General features: G+C 36.0%; 2 protein-coding genes across 2 annotated transcripts; one reads left to right on the top strand and one right to left on the bottom strand.

The window, feature by feature from the left end:
• The first annotated feature begins 529 nt into the window (after window positions 1-529).
• Window positions 530-2231, top strand: LOC127964544 (pro-glucagon-like). Its single transcript, XM_052564763.1, has 4 exons — window positions 530-694; window positions 788-893; window positions 1178-1333; window positions 2016-2231. Exons 2-4 carry the CDS (start codon window positions 793-795, stop codon window positions 2134-2136), a joined length of 378 nt encoding a protein of 125 aa, XP_052420723.1. The 5' UTR covers window positions 530-694; window positions 788-792; the 3' UTR covers window positions 2137-2231.
• Window positions 2232-5887: 3656 nt separating this feature from the next.
• On the bottom strand, window positions 5888-6499 carry LOC127964732 (tricarboxylate transport protein B, mitochondrial-like). Its single transcript, XM_052565040.1, has 3 exons — window positions 6350-6499; window positions 6147-6262; window positions 5888-5899 (listed from the first exon to the last, which is right to left on the bottom strand). The coding sequence occupies exons 1-3, from the start codon at window positions 6465-6467 to the stop codon at window positions 5888-5890; spliced, it is 246 nt and encodes an 81-aa protein (XP_052421000.1). The 5' UTR covers window positions 6468-6499.
• Between the last annotated feature and the right edge of the window lie 17785 nt (window positions 6500-24284).

The following is a 24284-nucleotide window of genomic DNA, read 5'->3' on the forward strand; positions in this document are numbered from 1 at the left end:
AGAATAGAGCTGACATCTATTCTACATAAAAGTGAAATATTTTAAACATTTAAAAATACACATGCAATATACAGAGAGATTATTGGCGTACGTCTACTTCAAAATTTCACAGGTCAGAGTTACTTGACATTTCTTTGTAATTATTTGTGAATTTACTAGCACTTGTATGCAAGTAAAACTTATATTATAAATATCTATTTTTTCGGTGTATTATACAATTCAAAAAGACATTTACTTATGTAAAAAAAGAAAAGAAAAGAAAAAAGGCACAAAAAGACAGCTTTGCAGAGAGCAAACATCGTCACTGCCTGGAAATCTGACCGAATGCATCTCATCCTGAAAGTGCCTATGCAATTATTTGCTCTCCTCTGTTTTTAACAAGACAGAATCATGTTTGACTTTCCCTTAAGTGACTTTTTGACTCGTTTGACCATCTTCCCATCTCTCTTTTTAAACAGGTTCACAGTGCAAATACATTGATGCATTGAGATTAATGGATCGAAACTAATAAGTGTGTCTGCGTATGTGTGTGTGTGTGTGTGTGTGTGGATCACGCCACCTGGGCATCACTATATAAGACTCAGAACATCAGGCTGGGACCGTGAAATCGCACTGGGAGCCAGGAAGGAGAAACCAGTGAGGCAACATCAACATCTTTGACTTTATTTCTCTGTGACGACCCAACGCAATCCAGGTAAGCCGGAGAACTTTTTAACAGTATACTATATCTCTTTTGAGGTAGAATGCATTAAAGGTTTACTTAGTAGCTGTATGGTCTGATCCTCAGGTAAGATGATGACAAGGATCTATGCCTTTATTGGACTTTTATTTCTTATTCTGATCCAGAGCAGCCAACAGATTCCCATACAAGAAAACATGGAAGAAAACTCCAGGTACGAGTAACTCAGTTCAGAATTCTTTCATTTTTTATGGCCTCTGCAGATGGGAATTTTTTATTTGTAGTAATACAATATAACAGTCTGGGACACGTTTAAACTCAAAAGGGAACTGTAAGTTGCTTAAAGAAAATGATTTTTATTTACTTATGACAATTAAATATTTATAATTTTGCTGCAAATTTTGTAAAAGTAATGTCACTAATAAAATCAATTTAATGTTTTTTTTTTTTTTTTTGAGGTTGATTTTAGAGAATGACATGTTTGATATTGACTTCCAGCTTTATGTCTGAGGATGCACTATTTAGTGACCCAAGAGAAGTGAGCAACATGAAGAGACATTCAGAGGGCACTTTCTCAAACGATTACAGCAAATACCTGGAGACCAGGAGAGCACAAGACTTCGTTCAGTGGTTAATGAACTCCAAGAGAAGTGGGTACGTTTCAATTCTGTAAGGTCTGGCAAAATATTTTAAGAACAGGTATAAAAAAATGTGTGTAGACTATTTAACTATTGTATAATTTTACATAACAATCATTTAAATTTTAGCAATTCCCACATGCCATGACTATAGCATTAGAGGCTATAGCATTTTTGAAATCTCTTCTGCTCACCAAGGCTTATCTGTTTCAACTTATTTAATACAGAGAAAAAAAACTGTAATATTATTAGTATTTAAAATAACTATTTTCTATTTAAATATAATTTAAAATGTATTTTATTCCTGTGATTCACAGCTGTATTTTCAGCATCATTCCTCCAGTCTTCAGTGTCACATGATCTTTAAAAATCATTCTATTATGATGATTTACTGCTCAAGAAACATTTCTGATTATTATCAATGTTGAAAACAGTTGTGCTGCTTCACATTTTTGTGGAAACCCTAATACATTTGAATGAACAGCATGTATCTGAATTAGAAATCTTTTTAAACTTGTCTTTAGACAGCACTTTTGAACAATTTAATGTTTCCTTGCTGAAGAAAAATACACATTTCTTTACTTACGAATGGTACTGTAAATAGATACAGTTTATTAAAAGGACAGTTGATGTCCTTTTAAATCTGACAGGAAGAATATCACCCTTTCCATAAATAAAAATAGTATTTTTTCCTCCAGAGTCCTCACACGACGGCACGCAGACGGCACATTCACCAGTGACGTCAGCTCTTACCTGCAGGACCAGGCGGCAAAAGAGTTTGTGTCCTGGCTAAAAACAGGGAGAGGACGAGGCGAGTGACGACTCTAGATAAAAACTAGCCTGCATAACTGTGATATTCTGCCTAGTTCTGTCAGTTTCACTGAGTCATGCAAATAAATCTTTCTTCAAATGAAGCACTCTGTGTTTTGCTTATATGATAAAATATGATCCAGACTATTTCAGTAGAGGATAAACGTGGTTAAAAATGGATTGTGCAAACTAAATTGCATTTTGCATTTTCAACTTTGGCGTAATAATTGATATGCAAGATATTTGAAAACTAAAACTGTCCATTTATGTTAATAATCTTGAGTATTGTTTGGCCTGTGGTGTTCATAGTAATGCATTCCAATATTTGTTGCAAGGACAATTTCTCAAAAAAGATAAACTATATAATAAACTATTTTACTGTGCTGGATTAACAAAGCAAAATCTGACTCCTGATGCAAAACACATTGAAAAGCCCTCCTGCAGAACATTTAACAAGATGACCTTAAGTTACAACTTAAAAGGCAAGAATTTGTGACCCTGAAGCACAAAAGCAGTCTTAAGTCGCTGGGATATATTTAAGCAATAGTCCAAAATACAATGTGTGGGTCAAACTTATCGATTCATAAGGATATTAAGTAAAGATCATGTTCCATAAAGATATTTTATAAATATCCTACTGTAAATATATCAAAACTTAAAATTAAAACTTAAAACTTTTATTAGCAATATGCATTGCTAAGAACTTCATTTGGACGACTACAAAGGCAATTTTGCACAAAGGCACAAAGGCACCCTCAAATTCCAGATTTTCAAATAGTTGTATCTCGGCCAAATATTATTCAGCTTTTAGATGATGTATAATTCTCTATATCGAAAAATTGACCCTTATGACTGGTTTTTGTGGTCCAGGGTCACATTTGACATTTATCCAGATAATACCTCTCTGTTCCTTTGAGAAACAGACTTCATAAGCAGTTAAATCACTATTTGTCAAGTTGACATGCAAGCAACTGTTGCAAATTCATGTGGGAAAACAATTGCAATCATGATGTGTCAAATGCTTCAATCATTCTGCCAGTATAACTAACAAAGTTCAGAGTTCTGCTTAAGTCAAACTTGAACTCCACTCAGGTACCTTTTCAAACGATCTTCCCTGTAATCCCCGAGGAGAACAAACTTCTGACCTGCTGATGTGTCACTTCTGCTTACCTCACCGTATCTAACATGACACTGACAGAAGACGAGAGTCACCAAAGCCTTGTGGAAATGTGTCAATTATCTAGCACTGTTGGGCACCCTGGGAACACACGTCTCCGGTCCTTCAACGAGAAGAAAGCGGCACCGGTGCCAGAGATGCACCCGTCCTGGGAGCAGGTCTCTCTCTGAGCTGTCAGCTGATGCTACAAACCATCTGTTCACCAAAAAACACTACATATCAAGCCAACACACTTTAATATAGGAGAACCTATATGAATATATTTAATAGGTGTGTAACACTTGTTGTTTGTTAAGACAAGTTAAAAAACTATTATGGTGTCATTTTTGTCAAATTGGAGCTTGATAGCCTCCTCATTCAGTTTATTTACATTCACTGAAACACATCTGGTGTAGAAATAATTTAACTTGGAAATTACTAGTAAATAACAAGATTACTTAGCTACAATGAAGTTACATAACTAAATTAAGAATTTTAAAGTAGAAAGACAAGAAGTATATTTGAAAAAGTGTTTTCTTTGTTTCATTTACAACTTTGAAATGTTGCAAATATCAACTCTTCATGCTAAAAATTTGAAAAAGATATCTGTTTATATAAAATACAGTATGCGCTTACAATAATGCTGAAAGTGTTGCATGTACTGTACGGCAGACAGGGTTAATTAAGCATAATCATTAACCTTTTCCCAATATCAAATCTCCTTGGCAAAAAAAAAAAAACTTTAATTCACAATGTTCAATTGAGATTATTTTAAAAACACGTGTATGAGCTTGTATGCGTTTAGGTCTGCTGTATTTTCGGAGCGGGATCGCGAATCATTTGAATCAGTTCGGGAGTTGGTAGTGGGTTCGCGAATCATTTGAGTCAGTTCGGGAGTTCGGGGCATAGACAGTAAAAGAAATGGACACAGCGACCCCATTGGAACTCAATTGAGACAAATGAAGCCCAGTTTTTGCGTTTTTTAGCAGTTCCGTTTCTGACGCGCAGACTCAAACGAAGCTTGACGACGTCAGCAACCTGTCTGGCAGATGTAAATGTTCTAGTATCTGTGCGTGCAAACTGCCATCGTTAATCTTGCAGAGACGGCGAGCTTGAGCGGGGAGTTCTTTGTCGTGAGTGAGCAGGAGTAAGTATTCTGATTAATTATTTTGTATAGTATTTTAAAATGTAACGCCAGTACGCCAATTAAGTTAATTGCCTGCGAGCTTCTCCTCCTGTCTGTACGGTAATGCGACAGAGAGACGAGTGGTTATGATGCAATCGTTAGCCTATTTTTTACAAAAACTGTTTATACGGGGCCATAATGTAACATAGAAGGTAATGGAGCCCTTTATACATTGTCGTGTATCTTTAGAAATAAATAATGGACAAACAGAGTCTTTAAACGCCTCAGATGTAAAGTTATTCGCTGTCAAAGTGACGCCAAAATGAATGGGAGTCAATGGGAATGCTAACGCAAGTGAAGTTCTGCTAAAAGATGGCAGCCCCCACCCGACTTCAACTTCCGGTCGAGTTCCTTGCCCCTTGGTTCGGGGCGGGATCGCGAATCATTTGGATAGACTCGGTCCGGCGATCCATTCCATGTGCAGTGCATTGCGGAGATCGTTTCCGCATCGAGTCTATTTCTGATGTGCTGCACGTGCTGAATTAAAGTGACAGGCTGACAGTGCATGAAAGGTTCGTGGCAGTGGAGTAGCGCAAACTGCGTTGGCCCACCTGCAAGAGTGGAGGCGGGGCCCCTCACCGCATAATTAGATGGGGGATTCACCTTTTCATTCAAAATCGTGAATTAGACTGTGGAATTTAATAGTATGTAATTAATTCGTATTTATTTATTAAGAACTTTTCACAAAAAAAAAGAATAAAAGAAACACCAACAATAAAACAGCAATTACATTAACTTGTTAAAATGCAAGGGAGCACATGACGTCAAAATATTTTTCTATCTGCAGTATACAACAAAGATTCATGACGTTTAACATTCAATAAAGGTAATATTACCTCTAAAATCCTCCAAAGCGCCCCTTTCTCATAGCATTTTTTTTGCGCAAAGTCCTTGACTGATGCGCGTGCTGGCTTTCAATGCTGAGTATCGCAAGTTCAGTCCTGGCTCATTGTGCGTCTCATGCAGGTTTTTATTAGTTTTAGTTTAGAAAAAGATCTCCTTTAGTCCGTTTTTGAGCTCCGCTGACATATTTTCTTTTACTCATTTGCGCTCATAAACTCTCTAAACAGTTGCGGAAATTCTTAATCGTGATTGGATAACAAGGACAACAGATATGGTCATAAACGCCAAACACGGTAGGCTGCAATTACTACCAAAATAAAAGTCCTATACGTTCACGTTATAAAAACGCTTGAATTATTTATTCGAGTCAATTTTTGGGGGGGCCCCCCGCAGTGCGTGCCCTGCTGGCCCGTCCGCTACGCCACTGGTTCGTGGTCAAAATGAACACAGATTGACATGAAAATATAATAATCACACCATAAATGCGTTTAATTAAATAAGATGTAGTAATCTCACCATAAATGCATTTAAAAACATTTTTATTTTATAATAGCAAGTTAATTACCAACATAGTGCTACAATCTCAGCTGATTGAAAAAAAAGAACTGAAATTTGGGGCAAGAAACCATAAATATCAAGAGCTGCTTATTTTATTAGGATTTCTTATATGATATTGATTTGTTTTCTTGTTTCTTCTAATATTGTGTTTTCATGTATATGTATTTTTTATTTTATTTTATACAGCACTATCTTATTTTTTAAGTGCTTTATAAATCAAATTCTGAATACATTTTAAAAAATGTGAATAATAATCTTGATAACTGATCTGTGTACCTGCATTCTGGTCTTGATGACATCCAGCGGCGTGTTTCCAAACACACTCGCCGCTCCTGCGATCGCACCGAATGCTCCGGTGATGACGGGGTTGATGGATTTGTTGGGATTGTCACCTAAAACACATCCAGAAAACACCCAATGTGATCAGATGAGACTCTTTCTGAGTGTTTTATATTCAGTGTGATGCTGCAGACTCTCACCCTTGTACCAGTTCCTCAGAGAGGTCATGACGAAGAACCGGATCGCCTGATTGGATCCCTGTTTGAGGACGGTCGCTGTGAGGCCTTGATACGTCCCTCTGATTCCTGAGAGACACATTCAGAGCATCACTTACTACAAACACACATTATATACATTCCATCATATGCACTTTAAACTATTTACAGTGAATTGCAATTTACACCAAGAGAGACGAATCTGAGATGAACAATCATTTTATATTTTTTCCAATACTTACAATTAATCACATACAACAAAAACATTTTTTTTTTTTTTTTTGAGAAAAGCATACTGGAATTATAGACTATGTCAAAATAATCCAAAACATAAATACAACATACAATCATTTCTAAAGGAATTGCTTGTTAGAAGACTTTTTTTTTTCATTTGACTTATTTGTAGCTTCTAATATAAAATTAAAGCCTGAAATGGTCCTGGCAAAATACAAGTATAAATAAATAAATAAATGACGGTGAATTAAATTTAATGCATAATATTCAGACTGTCATTATCATGATGTGTATAATGCATTGACAGAATGACTGAAGTACAGAGCAGGAAATAAAATAAAATAAACAAAAATGCAATAAAAAGGATGCAAATAATAAAACGATTAAATGATTTGCGAACCCGCTCTGAAGTCGCGATCTGACTCAAATTATTCGCGAACCCGCGATCTGACTCGACTCAAGTGATTCGCGGCAGGCTCTGAAGTCGCGATATGACTCAAATGACTCAAATGATTCGCGAACCCGCTCTATGTTGAGATATGACTCAAATGATTCGCGGGCCCTCTCTGAAGTCCCGATCTGACTCGACTCAAATGATTCGCGAACCTGCTCTGAAGTCGCGATATGACTCAAATGATTCGCGAACCCGCTCTATGTCGCGAAATGACTCAAATGATTCGCGGGCCCTCTCTGAAGTCCCGATCTGACTCGACTCAAATGATTCACGGACGCACTCTGAAGTCGCGATCTAAATGATTCGCTGACCGGCTATGAAGTCGCGATCTGACTCAAATGATTCTCGAACCCAATCTGAAGTCCCGATCTGACCCGGCAAAAACTCGTTGAAAAGACGTCGAAAAAGACGTTTAAACAACGTAAAATTTAGTTGAAAAGTGAAATGACTGTCTTTTTCAGGTCGTTGAAAAGACGTCTATAAAAAGACGTCCAAATTACGTCTAAATATGGTTGTAAAGTTAAAGTTGAAAAAACGTCTTTTCAGACCTAATTACAACCGTGAATTATTTTTCATATTCCTAATTAGTGAAAATGACACAATTCACAGTATATTGACACATTTATTGACAAATTACATCTTTCATGTAAATTCTTGATCACATCTTAAGCCTCCTTTGATTAAACAGACCGTAAAAACAGTAATATTGTGAAATATAACTACAGAAATAATTGTTTTCTATGTGGATGCATTGTAAAATGTAATTTATGCCTGTAAACTGAATTTTTAACACAATTAGTCTGACAAAAGTCTGGCTTGGAACAACATAAAGATGAGTGATGAAAATCTTTGGTTTAACTAACACATTAGGTAAATGGTTTCCCACAGGGGCACCAGTAGATCTCTGCCTGATCTCTGATCTCCTGCTCCTTCCTCCATCCCAATTCTGGCAGATGTTTCCACTTCGAATGCTTTTGCCTCACTGTTTTTTCTCCAGCATCTAAAGTGAGAAAGAAAACAGTAACTAAAATGTAAATTAATAATACAAAAACAATGGTTGTCCTTGTCCAAAATGTACTAATTGAAGTGTACTCATTCTTCATGAAGGATTATTAACTAATTAGTACATCAGGGGTTGTCCACTCTGGCCCTTAAGGTGAGACTTAGGTCTCAGCAGAGTAAAAGTGGGCGTTTATGATTTAGTGTGTGTTTTCAAACTGCTGGGTGTTTCTAAATCATGCAATCAAAATGATCCCCCTTACCTAACCCCACCCCTAAACCTACCGTCACTACGTCAGACAATCAGGTATCATGGTCTAAAAACACCCTGATCTGGTAACCCCCATTACTTTCCTGCAGAGACCTATGCTTGGCTTAAGGTCCACTGTCATGCAGAGTGTACGTCTCAATCAGCTTCACAGTTTGCCAAGTTGTGAATATATTGTGTAAACAAATGTAGGTACCGGTAAACACTGTGGCTCATTATACACTGGCGGCTATTTCTGTCCCCATTGTACAACATCACTACTGACATTAATGCACAACAGTAAAACTGATATCTTTCTTTTAATGCTTTTAACAGCACATTATGATAAATACTTTATTACATGTATGTGCAAGATTTAATTCATAAATTAATTGGAAATGTTTGTTTAGACATTACCTGTCTAGTGATATGTTTATGCTGAAATAATATTATTGGTTTGTGTTTTAAAATCTATTACGTGTAATCTTATAGCGATTTATCAGTACACCATAAAAAGAAAATTGTGATTAACCCTTTAACTGCCTGCTCAACCAAATGGTTGATTTGTCACTTTATGGTAAACGTAGAAAAGCTAAGCTAATGTTTTCAGATAATCCTTTCTGCTGTCAGAATGTACTATTTGCTGAGAAATATAACTTTCTGATCATTCATTATAGTTCATATTTTCTGATTTCCATAGTATGTGTATGAATTCCGGTACTTTTGCCATAAAGTGACATATCAACCATTTGGTAGAGGCCGATATTTTAAAAATTATGGGACGTGTTGAAAAAAAATACATTGAGTGTGGTAACTAATGACATAAGGAGATAAGAAATGCAAACAAAAAAAATTTCAAATGCTTTTTTCTTGGTGGGGCAGTTAAAGGGTTAAGGCAGCCCTTCACCACTGACTTCTGAGCAAGGGACCAGAGTGATTCACCCCCAGAGTTTACGTCCACACCTGATCACACTCACATGTTTGTGACTTATAGTTAGTAAAACTGAAGACCTTGATTAATGTGTTCAGGTGCACTGCACTAGGTTGGTGCAAAACTCTGCATGTTAGTGGACCTTGAGAGACAATGTTGAGATCTCCTGCAATAGGTTCTGAACATGAACTATAAAGAGGCAGAATGACTTACAACACGGGTGTCCAGTCCTGGGCTGGAGGACCACCGTTCTGCAGAGTTTCTGCTGATCCTTGATCAGCTGCTCGGGTCCGCTTAACTGGGGTGGGAGCTTAATTCTGAAAAAAGAGAAGACAACCAATATTATAATGTTAAAAAGTTAAACAACGTTAAATAATTGGATCCATAAATATGTACAACATCTGAAAATGCACAAAGATGAGAATAAAGAACTTTCAACACACTGAAAAATAAGCAATATTAAGTCACACACGCATTTTCTTTTCTTCTTATTATTCCTCTTCCAATAAGTTACAATTACCTTGTGTTTAATCAATGATTTTCAGTCTCTGAAATAGAAAAGATCTATCAATGATGAACTATTATTTACCCCGTTTGTATCTGCGAGGTGTTCATTACACATTTTACCTGTGTGTTAAGATCAGTAATTATGACTGTCGAATGTCTGACTTGACTCAGTGTATTCTGCCCCAAACATATGATTAGACTATCAGTCGAATATCACCAAGATTTTAAAATTCAGATTTGACTATGAAAAACCTTCGTCGGGTCACCCATAGTAATTTCACAATGCTACTATTTTACTATATTTTAATCAAATAAATGCAGCATAAAATATTTATTTTAAATACATGATAAATCTTACCCTTAAACGTTTGAATGGTAGTGTATGTTTGAGGTATTACTTACTAGTCATATGTTTCATAATGTCTAAAAATGTTCTTCAGCTGGATACATGCACGGCCATCAGCATGGAAGAATATAGAACATAAACAATATGTCATTCTGTCAAAGCCAACAATATTTATTATACAATGCCAGGTTTATTATAAATAAACAATAGCAGAGGTGAAATGAGAAAAGAAAAATAATTTACAGATTATACAAAAAAATTAAAAGAAAAATAACAGAATTTACAATTTTAGGTTTATTAACCGAGTAATACTCTTACAGTGTGGACATCAAAATAACTAACAGGCAAACAAACACACACACATATTATGAAAATATTATGTAAACACACACATATATAAGAAAATTACAGATTCATGCTTACGTAGGCAAAATATATTGTGAAAGATGCATATAAAGTTACCTTTTGTGGTTAGCATTACGGTGCTAACGGACTTTTTCTGAAGACACTGACCATTTCTATAAAGTACATTTTAAAACGAAAGTGTGTCATTTACATGAAAGAATATTTCAGGGACCCTTTTATGTAACATTTGTGTAATTTAGGGATTAAACTTACCTGAAATTAGTGAAAACAACCATGAGAGACCGAGTCAGTTCAGCTGCTTGACAGTTGGGCCTAGGCCCGTTTCCATTGTGACGTCCTCCGCTCCAGTTCAGCATGTGACCATCAAGCAGGGCCGTGCACAGACCTTTTGAGGGGCATGTGCTGAAACTGAAAAAGGGCACCCCCCTCCCTTTTTTATATCAATTATATATATTCTCTTTTTTAGCTATTCTGTTTGGTTTTATAAGCTTATTTGTATTATTTGGTTAACATGATTATGAATGACATTGAGAAGAGGGGAAGGTGAGCAATGAGTCAAGTATTTTTGACAAACTTTTTTGAAATATAATTTAAGTAATTATGTCCAACTCAATTCCAGATTATAAGAAACTATAGCCATACCGTTACAATAACATATCCAACATGTATCCGCCTACCTGGCAAAAATTTGATACTGTGGTGGACCAGGGATGTTGGTCTCTTATTCACTACACTTTCCCTAAAATAAGCCAGCAATGAAAAAATAAATAAAAATAGTGTGAAAAGTACAGTTGCAGTGAAAAGCATTTCTGAAGGATCACGTGACACTAAAGAGTACTGAACTGGAGTAATGATGCTGAAAATTCAGCTTTGATCACAAAAATAAATTACATTTTAAAATATATTCAAATAGAAAACAGTTATTTAAAATTGTAAAAATATTACACAATATTACTGTTTTTGCTGTATTTTGGATCAAATAAATGAAGCCTTGGAATGAATCATGAATTACATTCTGCATGATAAAATATAAAGATTTCACAGTGATCTGTAATTTTATTTTAGTTACTACTACATTACTGTAGTAAAACCATGTTTTACTACATTTTATGCATTTGAGGACGAGCGGAGAGTATTTCTTAGAAATATATGTTATGTAGGTGACGAGGATCACTCGTCGCTTTGTGTAAGTTCCAGTACGAAACAGCGGGGGGCGCACCTGTTATGATTTTCCGATGGTAAAAACTAACTATATGTTATATTATCAATATATAGTTTTTGACCAGCGAATGTGTGCAAATGTGAATTTGTTTTTGTCTGTCATTAAAACGGCGACGGTGCCTGCCGCTGCCGGCATCACATTACATTTTCATCTACAGGTTACAAACTAGTTTTATAGACGGAGCGCTCAGTTTTTCCTGTGGTAAAATGCATTTGGCCAAAATCGCATTTTATAAAAGATGAAATGCTACTATATGCACAGGCTATTTAATTGTTGGCTATGTATTGGCTATGACTAGATGGCAAATGCTAGCCCTCTCTCTCAGGCGATGTCCCACATGTCTCAGTCAGTGAGTCAGTCAGACATCAAATAAATAAAATATGAGCCTTTATAGACATAGTGTTTAGTAGTACTTATTCAAACAACAAGATATTTATTTACCCTTCGCAAAACTTTGTTCAGCTCCGCTGTTATCTACTGTACTGCGTATTGAATCAGTTGATTCAATGAATATAAAGGGGGCGGAGTTATCAGCTTACTGACAGCTTGAGGATCGAATAAGGTTTACACAGCTCGTTTTAAGCACTTTCATTTGCTAAATATTTGTAAAACAGACAGACAGACGTAAAGGGTGACCAATAGCATTGATAAAAATAAAAAAAACACCACCAAAAAAAGGGCACTTCGGAGTGTAAGGGCAAAAAGGGCATGTGCTCTGCACAGGTTGAGCCCTACCTGTGCACGTGCCTGCCATCAAGTGTTTTCAAAATATATTTAAATATATTTAACAGTGCTTCAGACATGATGTCTAATATATTTCTTCAGTTTATGTTAATGGCTTTGTGGTTCGAAATAAAAGGTTTTTTTTCTGCTAAATTTGGACTAAAGCCCATCTACGTTTATTTTGGGGCTAAATTTGGATAAAAAAATTAAAATAAAATAAAAAAAGACGTTAAATGTCGCTTTTCGGGCTTAATTTGGACCAAATTCGACGGACCAAATGAAGACCAATTTTCAATGTCACTTTTTGGTCTAAAAGAAGGCCATGATGGCCGACTTGATTTAGACCAGAAAACAACGTCCAAATGACGTCTGGTGCTGGGTGGAAATGACTCAAATGATTCGCGGGCCGCTCTGAATTCCCGATCTGACTCGACTCAAATGATTCGCGGACCCGCTCTGAAGTCGCGATATGACTCGACTCAAATGATTCGCGGACCCGCTCTGAAGTCGCGATCTAAATGATTCACGGACCTGCTCTGAAGTCTGAAATGATTCGCGAACGCGCTCTGAGGCCCGATCTGACTCAAATGATTCGTGGACCCGCTTTGAAGTCGCGATCTGACTCAAAATACTCAAATGATTCGCGAACGCGCTCTGAAGTCGCGATCTGACTCAAATGATTCGCGAACCCGATCTGAGGTCCTGATCTGACTAAATGACTCGCTCTGAAGTCCCGATCTGGCTCGACTCAAATGATTCGCGGGCCCGCTCTGAAGTCCCGATCTGACTCGACTCAAATGATTCGCGGACCCGCTCTGAAGTAGCGATCTGACTCAAATGATTCGCGAATCCGCTCTGAAGTCGCGATATGACTCAAATGATTCGCGGGCCGGTCTGAAGTCCCGATCTGACTCGACTCAAATAAATCGCGGACCCGCTCTGAAGTCGCGATATGACTCAAATGACTCAAATGATTCGCAGGCCGCTCTGAAGTCCCGATCTGACTGGACTCAAATGACTCAAATGATTCGCAGGCCGCTCTGAAGTCCCGGACTGGACTCAAATGATTCGCGGACCCGCTCTAGTCCCGATCTTGACTCAAATGACTCGAGGCCGCTCGTGATGCTTACTTATTACTTATTTATTTAATAACCTTGATGCTGATTTGCTACTCAAGAAACATTTCTGATTATTACCAATGTAGAAAACCGTTCATATTTTTGTGGAAACTGTGATACATTAATTTTTTCAGGATTCACAGATGAATAGAAAGTTCAGAACAACAGCTTTTATTCGAAATATAATTATTTTGTAAAACTATTTTTTGTAACTTTTGATCAATTGAATGCAACCTTGCTTAATAAAACTATTAATTTCTTGAAAAAAAAATTTTTTATGTAAGTGTAGATATATGAAGTAATTTGTGAGATTTGTTTATCTTGTACAAAATCAGACCTTGTTTACACAAACTTTAAAATAAAATAAATTTTGGCAACTTTTTAACATAATATCACAAATTTAACTGTTAATATAAAATAATTTTATTAGCACATTAGCATTTAGTCTAAGAAGCCTTCAGTCTAGATCTACAAAGAAAAGGCCAAGAACATACACATCACAGGTTATGGCACAAACAATCCTAAAGAGTATTTATGAAAGCCCAAAACACACACACACACACACACACAGATCTGTCACTGCAGATAAAGCAGAAAATATCAAAATAAAAACTATTTCAAAATATGAATCCCTTTGACCTAAAATGTGTATTTAACATAAGTTATTAATATAATTAGGTATTATAATATATAATATTATTTCAGGAATTTAACTGTTGATTTATTTAAATTAGTAGCAAACGCCTTCCATACTAACAAACATCAGTTTGTTAAACTAAATCAATCAATCCTAAACTTAACCAGCAAACCAGAGTTATTTTAATATCATTGATACACTATTATCATTTTTGTTAATGTTTTAAATATAGATTAATAGGGATTCCATTTTATATTTTGTCTGTTTAAATTAAAATTTTAGTTAACATTTTTGTAATTTCAATGTGTTTTTGACAATTTTATCAGTTTTGTTTTTAATATGTTTATAGTTTTTTTAAAAGTTTTATTGTATTTAGTTCTAATTAAGTATGTCATTCAATAGACAATTTGCCTTGGCAACCAGCTGAAATAAAATTACGAAATATAATTTTTATTCTTTCTTTTTTATATTTCAAAGAATTATTCAATTTCAGTTAATGGTCATTTTATTTCAAATAATGTAATTATTTTAAAAAAAATTATATTATATATTATTATTACTACTCCCTCACTCTCTTTCTCTCTCTCACACACACACACAAACCTTTCTGCATTTGTACATTTTCATTAGGACATTATTTAGTATGTTTATTAAGCTGCTTTTGTGCATACCACTCACTTCACACACACACACACACACACACACACTCTCTCTCTCACACACACAGGCACACACACACACACACACACTCTCTCTCTCTCTCTCTCTCTCTCACACACACACACACACACACACACACACGTTTGTTTTTGTGAAAAGTGTGTTCATCCCATAGGTGTAATGGGTTTATACTGTACAAACTGTCTATTCTATGGCCCTACACCAACCCCACACCTAACCCTAACCCTCACAGGAAACTTTGTGCAGTTTTGAAAAATGGGGACATGGGTTATGTCCTCATAAGTCACCCTCTCCTTGTAATACAATTGATGAAACAACATTTTATATTGTTTCCAATACTTACAATTATTCTCATACAACAAATTATTTTTTTATTTAATTTTTTTTCCAGCATACTGGAATGATAGACTATGTCAAAATAATCCAAAACCTAAATACAACATACAATCATTTCTAAAGCAATGGGCTAGTTGCATATCTCTGCCATCTTGGATTTCCGGTCTTGCGAGTGTGTGCGTAGATATTTCCGGTTGTGCTTAAGTCAGTGCAGAGAACCGGAGAAGTTCAAATATTACCTTCTATATGTTTACAGGATTTATAATATCACTTCATATGCAAATAAGATATACACTGCTATTATCACTATACTACAAATGTTAACTGAGCCAGTGGATTTGAAACTTGTATATATGTTTGGGTCTGGTAAATGAATTAAATACACTAATGTTCACTACTGTTCACGAGATGAAAGTTGAACTCATGGTGTGTATACACAGCTATATAATGTATTTTATCTTACCAAATATGTAAATGTACAAATTACTTATTTCTCGAAAATGTTTGCATTGTTATTATTTTTTTATATATATATATTAAATATTTACCTCGTGAGACGTGGGCTGCGATTTATCTTCAGAAGTATCCATTTCTCAATTGTACATATACATCAGTCTGTTTCATCGTTATTTTCACAACATATTTTATAATTTTACACAGTAAAAAATACGTGACTAATTTTAATATCTGTTTAATCTGATAATTAATGCAAAACAATAACAATATATACATGGCTGCTCATAGACAGATAATGATTTATGCTGCAGATCTTTCACAAACAAATAAACAGATAAAAACGCACATGAATGCAAACAGCGATCTTTTATTTAAGGCAAACCTACCATAATTATATTACGTTTAATTGTACAGTTAGTTATAAATTATGTTATCAAATAAAGTTAATAAAACATGCTTTATCAGAAATCTCTGTGCGTCTGACAGTCAGAAACATTTATCTTACATAACAGAACAAAACCAGCTCTTCGAAAATGAAAAGTAGCCCTATTGCATATTTGAGAGGTTTGTGTTTGAAAAAAGAAATCCCTGTGGACCTGACCTGACGCTGATCCACATAATCAACAGAAGAATAAGGCAATCTCCGCGTTGTATCTTGATGAATTTCCCCACAGAGGTACGGCAAAATATAGGGAGGATGTTTCCCCATGTTTTTGATATACCACTATCCGCTGTTAAATTTGAAAAACATTAATTATATACATCTAGCCAAGTTTCGTATGTAAGTTTCCCTTACAGTCAATGCGAGCATCGCAAGACCGGAAATAAGTACGCACACACTCGCGTCGCTGAAGCTCACCGGCGCCATCTTGTGCACCTAGCCCAATGCTTGCTAGAATTGCTTGCTTTTCATTTGACTTATTTGTAGCTTCTAATATAAAATTAAAGCCTGAAATGGTCCTGGCAAAATACAAGTAAAAATAAATAAATAAATAAATAAATAAATGATGGTGAATTAAATTTAATGCATAATATTCAGACTGTCATTATCATGGTGTGTATAAATCATTGACAGAAACACTGTACAGAGCAGGAAATAAAATAAAATAAAATAAAATAAAAAGGATGCAAATAATAAAACGATGAAATGATTCGCGAACCCGCTCTGAAGTCGCGATCTGACTCAAACGATTCGTGAACCCGCGATCTGATTCGACTCAAATGATTCGCGGATCCCCTCTGAAGTCGCGATCTGACTCAAATGACTCAAATGATTCGCGAACCCGATCTGAAGTCACGATCTGACTCGACACAAATGATTCGCGAACCCGCTCTGAAGTCGCGATCTGACTCAAATGATTCGCGAGCCCGATCTGACTCAAATGATTCGCGAACCCGCTATGAAGTCCCGATCTGACTCGACTCAAATGATTCGCGAACCCGCTCTGAAGTCGCGATCTGACTCAAATGATTCGCGAGCCCGATCTGACTCAAATGACTCAAATGATTCGCGGCCCGCTCTGAAGTCGCGATCTAAATGATTCTCGGACCCGCTTTGAAGTCGCGATCTGACCAGTGGCGGATAAAGAACGTCATTAATAGGTGGGCCTGGTGAATATAAGGTGGGGCCTGGGTTTTTTAATCTTATACACCTGATTCCTGGGCTCCATATTATAGAGCTTTCACACTGCGCGCGGATGCGGTCCAGCGATCCATTCCATGTGCGGTGCAGTACAGATCGTTTCAGCACCAAGTCTATTTCTGATGTGCTGCACGCACTGAATTAAAGTGACAGGCTGACAGTGCATGCATGGTTCGTGGTCAAAATGAACACAGATTGAAATGAAAATATAATAATCTCACCATAAATGCATTTAATTTAATCATTTTAGTCATCTTTTTTTACTTTAAAACCGGGGTAAAGCAAGGAAAAATAAAATTTACTTCAACAAGGCGAAATAATGAATAACTCTCATTTAATTCATGGTGGAGGTGAAAAAAACATTTCTTTGTGACATGCAATATTTATTAATGCAAAAGAAAAGGCATGATAGTCGGCTGTTTTGTCAATTTTAAGTTTTAATTTGAAATGTTTGCGATTTTAATATAAGTACTACATTTGTTTGAGCAACTTAATATATACATCTATAGGCTATAAGTAGCGCTGAATAATACCTTGTTTAAATTGTGTTAAAACGTCTGTTAAAGAGTGTATATGTACAAAGAGAATAGCAATGCTGACAAACCTTTTTTTAATAAAAGTTTCTGATAACTTCTGGATTTGAAATACAAATAGTGAGTATATGTTTGTGGTAGCCTACAGTCGTGGATCAGTCATGCACTGCACACACGGAGTATGTGTGTTTCAAGAGTGGCTTTAGGCCACTTTTAAGTCAGTGAGCGCACAGAGAGCGTGTGGCCGCCTGTGCAGAAAAAAAAACAATTTACAAGAGAACGAGCTGATTCTGTGTTTTAAAGAGAATCATAAGAAAACAAGTATGCTATGTGTCATATATTCACAAGGCAAACAACCATAGACAGCAGGCACGTGCACAGGTAGGGCTCAACCTGTGCAGAGTACATGCCCTTTTTGCCCTTACACTCCGAAGTGCCCTTTTTTTGGTGGTGTTTTTTTTTATTTTTATCAATGCTATTGGTCACCCTTTACGTCTGTCTGTCTGTTTTACAAATATTTAGCAAATGAAAGTGCTTAAAACGAGCTGTGTAAACCTTATTCGATCCTCAAGCTGTCAGTAAGCTGATAACTCCGCCCCCTTTATATTCATTGAATCAACTGATTCAATACGCAGTACAGTAGATAACAGCGGAGCTGAACAAAGTTTTGCGAAGGGTAAATAAATATCTTGTTGTTTGAATAAGTACTACTAAACACTATGTCTATAAAGGCTCATATTTTATTTATTTGATGTCTGACTGACTCACTGACTGAGACATGTGGGACATCGCCTGAGAGAGAGGGCTAGCATTTGCCATCTAGTCATAGCCAATACATAGCCAACAATTAAATAGCCTGTGCATATAGTAGCATTTCATCTTTTATAAAATGCGATTTTGGCCAAATGCATTTTACCACAGGAAAAACTGAGCGCTCCGTCTATAAAACTAGTTTGTAACCTGTAGATGAAAATGTAATGTGATGCCGGCAGCGGCAGGCACCGTCGCCGTTTTAATGACAGACAAAAACAAATTCACATTTGCACACATTCGCTGGTCAAAAACTATATATTGATAATATAACATATAGTTAGTTTTTACCATCGGAAAATCATAACAGGTGCGCCCCCCGCTGTTTCGTACTGGAACTTACACAAAGCGACGAGTGATCCTCGTCACCTACATAACATATATTTCTAAGAAATACTCTCCGCTCGTCCTCAAATGCATAAAATGTAGTAAAACATGGTTTTACTACAGTAATGTAGTAGTAACTAAAATAAAATTACAGATCACTGTGAAATCTTTATATTTTATCATGCAGAATGTAATTCATGATTCATTCCAAGGCTTCATTTATTTGATCCAAAATACAGCAAAAACAGTAATATTGTGTAATATTTTTACAATTTTAAATAACTGTTTTCTATTTGAATATATTTTAAAATGTAATTTATTTTTGTGATCAAAGCTGAATTTTCAGCATCATTACTCCAGTTCAGTACTCTTTAGTGTCACGTGATCCTTCAGAAATGCTTTTCACTGCAACTGTACTTTTCACACTATTTTTATTTATTTTTTCATTGCTGGCTTATTTTAGGGAAAGTGTAGTGAATAAGAGACCAACATCCCTGGTCCACCACAGTATCAAATTTTTGCCAGGTAGGCGGATACATGTTGGATATGTTATTGTAACGGTATGGCTATAGTTTCTTATAATCTGGAATTGAGTTGGACATAATTACTTAAATTATATTTCAAAAAAGTTTGTCAAAAATACTTGACTCATTGCTCACCTTCCCCTCTTCTCAATGTCATTCATAATCATGTTAACCAAATAATACAAATAAGCTTATAAAACCAAACAGAATAGCTAAAAAAGAGAATATATATAATTGATATAAAAAAGGGAGGGGGGTGCCCTTTTTCAGTTTCAGCACATGCCCCTCAAAAGGTCTGTGCACGGCCCTGATAGACAGTAAAAGAAATGGACACAGTGACCCCATTGGAACTCAATTGAGACAAGTGAAGCCCATTTTTAGAGTTTTTTAGCACTTCCATTTCTGACGCGCAGACTCAAACTAAGCTTGATGACGTCAGCAACTTGTCTGAAAGGATGTAAATCTTCTAGTAGCTGTGCGTGCAAACTGCCATCGTTGATCTTGCAGAGACGGCGAGCTTGAGCGGGGAGTTCTTTGGCGTGAGTGAGCAGGAGTAAGTATTCTGATCCTATTTTTACAAAAACTGTTCCTACGGGGCCATAATGTAACATAGAAGGTAATGGAGCCCTTTATACATTGTTGTGTATCTATAGAAATAAATAATGGACAAATGGAGTCTTTAAACGCCTCAGATGTAAAGTTATTCGCTGTCAAAGTGACACCAAAATGAATGGGAGTCAATGGGAATGCTAACCTAAGTGAAGTTCTGCTACAAGATGGCAGCACCCGGCCGACTTCAACTTCCGGTCGACTTCCTTGCCGCCTGGTTCACGAATCATTTGAGTCAGTGCGGGGATCGCAAATCATTTGAATCATTTCGGGAGTTCGTAGCGGGTTCGCAAATCATTTGAGTCAGTTCGGGAATCGCGAATCATTTGAATCATTTCGGGAGTTTGTAGCGGGTTCGCGATTCATTTGAGTCAGTTCGGGGATCGCAAATCATTTGAATCATTTCGGGAGTTCGTAGCAGGTTCGCAAATCATTTGAGTGAGTTCGGGAGTTCAAAGCGGGTTCGCGTTCACTTTTATCATCATGGAAATTTGTCTCCCGCACTTTTTCGGGCAAGGGTGTTCTTATAGAGTTTTTCAAGAGCTGGTGTGAATAAATATATATTTAAACTTAAAGAGACAGGATAGTCTGCGCATTACATGATGTTTTATTCGGACTAAGAAGGCGAAATGAACATCACGGACCGCTAAACTCTCCTGCAGTGTGTGTTTCATTCATACTCAAAGCCGGAGGGCGCTCTCGCGCAGAAAGTCATAACAGGAAACTCCTAATATGGACAACAGTGTCCAGCTATCGCTGTTAGAAAACAGTTGTTCTTGGTTTTGTTTTGTTTTTTCCAAAAAATCTCCAGCAGGTGATAAATAAAGTATATGAACCATGTAGTGCTAATTGCAGTGCAATAGCATTTATAACAGTATAGAAACTATTCTGCCTTATTATGTGATAAAAAGTGTTTGTAGTGTATAAACAAATCATTATTATTTGTTATTGTCCAGCAGTTACAGATTTCTAAGCCAATTAAAAGCTAGAAATTAGAGAAAAATGAAAGTTGCCTATAGTATCCACTACCAGTCAAATGTTTTTGAACAGTAAGCTTGTTAATGTTTTTAAAGAAGTTTCTTCTGTTCACCAAGCCTGCATTTATTTGATCCAAGTTCTGCAAATCAGTACAATTTTGAAATATGTTTACTAGCCTATTTAAAATAGCTGTTTTCTATTTGAAAATATTTCAAAATGTAATTTATTGAGAATTCAAAGCTGAATTTTTTTGCATCATTACTCCAGTCACACAATCCTTCAGAAATAATTTTGATATACTTATTTGCTGCTAAAAAAAAAAAAAGATGAAAAAAAGAAAAACTTATATTATGATAATGTTGAAAACAGCTGAGTAGAATTTTTTCAGGTTCCTTTTATGGATAGAAAGTTCAGAAGAACAGCCTTTATCTCAAATAGAAATCTCTTGTAAAATGATGTCTTTTGATCAATTTAATGAATCCTTTGCAAAAAAACATATATACATACTGACTACGATTTTGAATGATATAGTCTAATATTGCAAAAGCTTTTTATTTTACATAAATGCTGATCTGTGGATCCTTCTGTTCATCAAAGAATGCTGAAACAATTCTCATCTATTTTGAATATTGATAATCAGCAAATCGGCATATTAAGAATGATTTCTGATTAATGTGACACTGAAGGAGGAGGAATGATGCTGAAAATTCACCTTTGATAACAGGAATACATTACATTTAAAATATATTCAGACAGAAAACAGTTATTTTAACTAGTATAAATATTTCACAATATTACTGCTTTTGCTGTACTTTGGATCAAATAAATGATGGCTTGGTGACTTCTTTCAAAACATTAAAAATCTTACTGTTAAAAAACTGTTGACTACTAGGCTATATAGATTACAGAAATGTTATATCGTAATGTTATCGTATCATACCGTAATATATATGTGTGTGTGTGTAATATCTGTCCTCCTCACTTCTGAAAAAAATGGCTATGCCCCTGAAACAAACGATGAGAGGCCAGATGTTATGGGTTATATAGTTGGTGGAAAGTAAATAATTTATTTGAAATACAATACACGAGTGGAACAAAGCAAAGCAAAAGGACAATGCTTTAGTGGACATGATAACCATGGATTCACAGCCATTTTCAGTGGTGGAGGATGAGGGCTTCAGGGCATTTGTGAAAAAGCTTGGGTCACTATATGCTTCCCACAAGGCATGCACTGAAGGACATAGTTGCTGTATGGTATGAAGATACTTTTTATTTCACTGTAGAAGAAATAGCAGGAACAAAATCTCCAGAAAAGTCTTAATTAGTTCCCACACAGTTCATGAAATACAAGTTCAAATGAAGGTAATGCTTATTTCATAACCCCCCCCAAAAAAGCATATAAATAAAAGATCCCAAAGTCACACCATACAGAGGATATAGTGAAAGTTCATTCAAGTTAATTTACAGAAACATCAAAGCAGTCAAAAGAACCAGATATTATAATAATACAATAGGACTTAAGCGTAAATCAACATTTTAATAAACTGTTAAAATATTTTCTTGATAACAATCACTCTTGTCTTTCAAAATCAAGCCATCTTTGTGTGAAGATTAAAGTCATACAAAACAAATATACATATTAATAAAAGCCAAACATTTGAATCAGTTTATGGTAATATTACAACAATATGTACAGTATTGTTCAAAATAATAGCAGTACAATGTGACTAACCAGAATAATCAAGGTTTTTAGTATATTTTTTATTGCTACGTGGCAAACAAGTAACCAGTAGGTTCAGTAGATTCTCAGAAAACAAATGAGACCCAGCATTCATGATATGCACGCTCTTAAGGCTGTGCAATTGGGCAATTAGTTGAAAGGGGTGTGTTCAAAAAAATAGCAGTGTCTACCTTTGACTGTACAAACTCAAAACTATTTTGTACAAACATTTTTTTTTTAGCAATCCTGTGAATCACTAAACTAATATTTAGTTGTATGACCACAGTTTTTTAAAACTGCTTGACATCTGTGTGGCATGGAGTCAACCAACTTGTGGCACCTCTCAGCTGTTATTCCACTCCATGATTCTTTAACAACATTCCACAATTCATTCACATTTCTTGGTTTTGCTTCAGAAACAGCATTTTTGATATCACCCCACAAGTTCTCAATTGGATTAAGGTCTGGAGATTGGGCTGGCCACTCCATAACATTAATTTTGTTGGTTTGGAACCAAGACTTTGCCCGTTTACTAGTGTGTTTTGGGTCATTGTCTTGTTGAAACAACCATTTCAAGGGCATTTCCTCTTAAGCATAGGGCAACATGACCTCTTCAAGTATTTTAACATATGCAAACTGATCCATGATCCCTGGTATGCGATAAATAGGCCCAACACCATAGTAGGAGAAACATGCCCATATCATGATGCTTGCACCTCCATGCTTCACTGTCTTCACTGTGTACTGTGGCTTGAATTCAGAGTTTGGGGGTCGTCTCACAAACTGCCTGTGGCCCTTGGACCCAAAAAGAACAATTTTACTCTCATCAGTCCACAAAATGTTCCTCCATTTCTCTTTAGGCCAGTTGATGTGTTCTTTGGCAAATTGTAACCTCTTCTGCACATGCCTTTTTTTTAACAGAGGGACTTTGCGGGGGATTCTTGAAAATAGATTAGCTTCACACAGACGTCTTCTAACTGTCACAGTACTTACAGGTAACTCCAGACTGTCTTTGATCATCCTGGAGGTGATCATTGGCTGAGCCTTTGCCATTCTGGTTATTCTTCTATCCATTTTGATGGTTGTCTTCAGTTTTCTTCCACGTCTCTCTGGTTTTGCTCTCCATTTTAAGGCATTGGAGATCATTTTAGCTGAACAGCCTATCATTTTTTGCACCTCTTTATAGGTTTTCCCCTCTCTAATCAACTTTTTAATCAAAGTACGCTGTTCTTCTGAACAATGTCTTGAACGACCCATTTTCCTCAGCTTTCAAATGCATGTTCAACAAGTGTTGGCTTCATCCTTAAATAGGGGCCACCTGATTCACACCTGTTTCTTCACAAAATTGATGACCTCAGTGATTGAATGCCACACTGCTATTTTTTTGAACACACCCCTTTCAACTAATTCAACTAATTGCCCAATTGCACAGCCTTAAGAGCGTGCATATCATGAATGCTGGGTCTCGTTTGTTTTCTGAGAATCTACTGAACCTACTGGTAACTTGTTTGCCACGTAGC

Source organism: Carassius gibelio, chromosome B9 (assembly GCF_023724105.1).
Source record: "Carassius gibelio isolate Cgi1373 ecotype wild population from Czech Republic chromosome B9, carGib1.2-hapl.c, whole genome shotgun sequence".
NCBI lineage: Eukaryota > Metazoa > Chordata > Actinopteri > Cypriniformes > Cyprinidae > Carassius > Carassius gibelio.

Coding starts and splice junctions, on each gene's coding strand:
- LOC127964544 (XM_052564763.1), top strand. CDS start 793: ATGATGACAAGGATCTATGCCTTTATTGGACTTTTATTTCTTATTCTG. Junction 894..1,177: donor AACATGGAAGAAAACTCCAG/GTACGAGTAACT, acceptor ATTGACTTCCAG/CTTTATGTCTGAGGATGCAC. Junction 1,334..2,015: donor ATGAACTCCAAGAGAAGTGG/GTACGTTTCAAT, acceptor TTTTTCCTCCAG/AGTCCTCACACGACGGCACG.
- LOC127964732 (XM_052565040.1), bottom strand. CDS start 6,467: ATGTGTCTCTCAGGAATCAGAGGGACGTATCAAGGCCTCACAGCGACC. Junction 6,263..6,349: donor TCTGAGGAACTGGTACAAGG/GTGAGAGTCTGC, acceptor GATGTGTTTTAG/GTGACAATCCCAACAAATCC.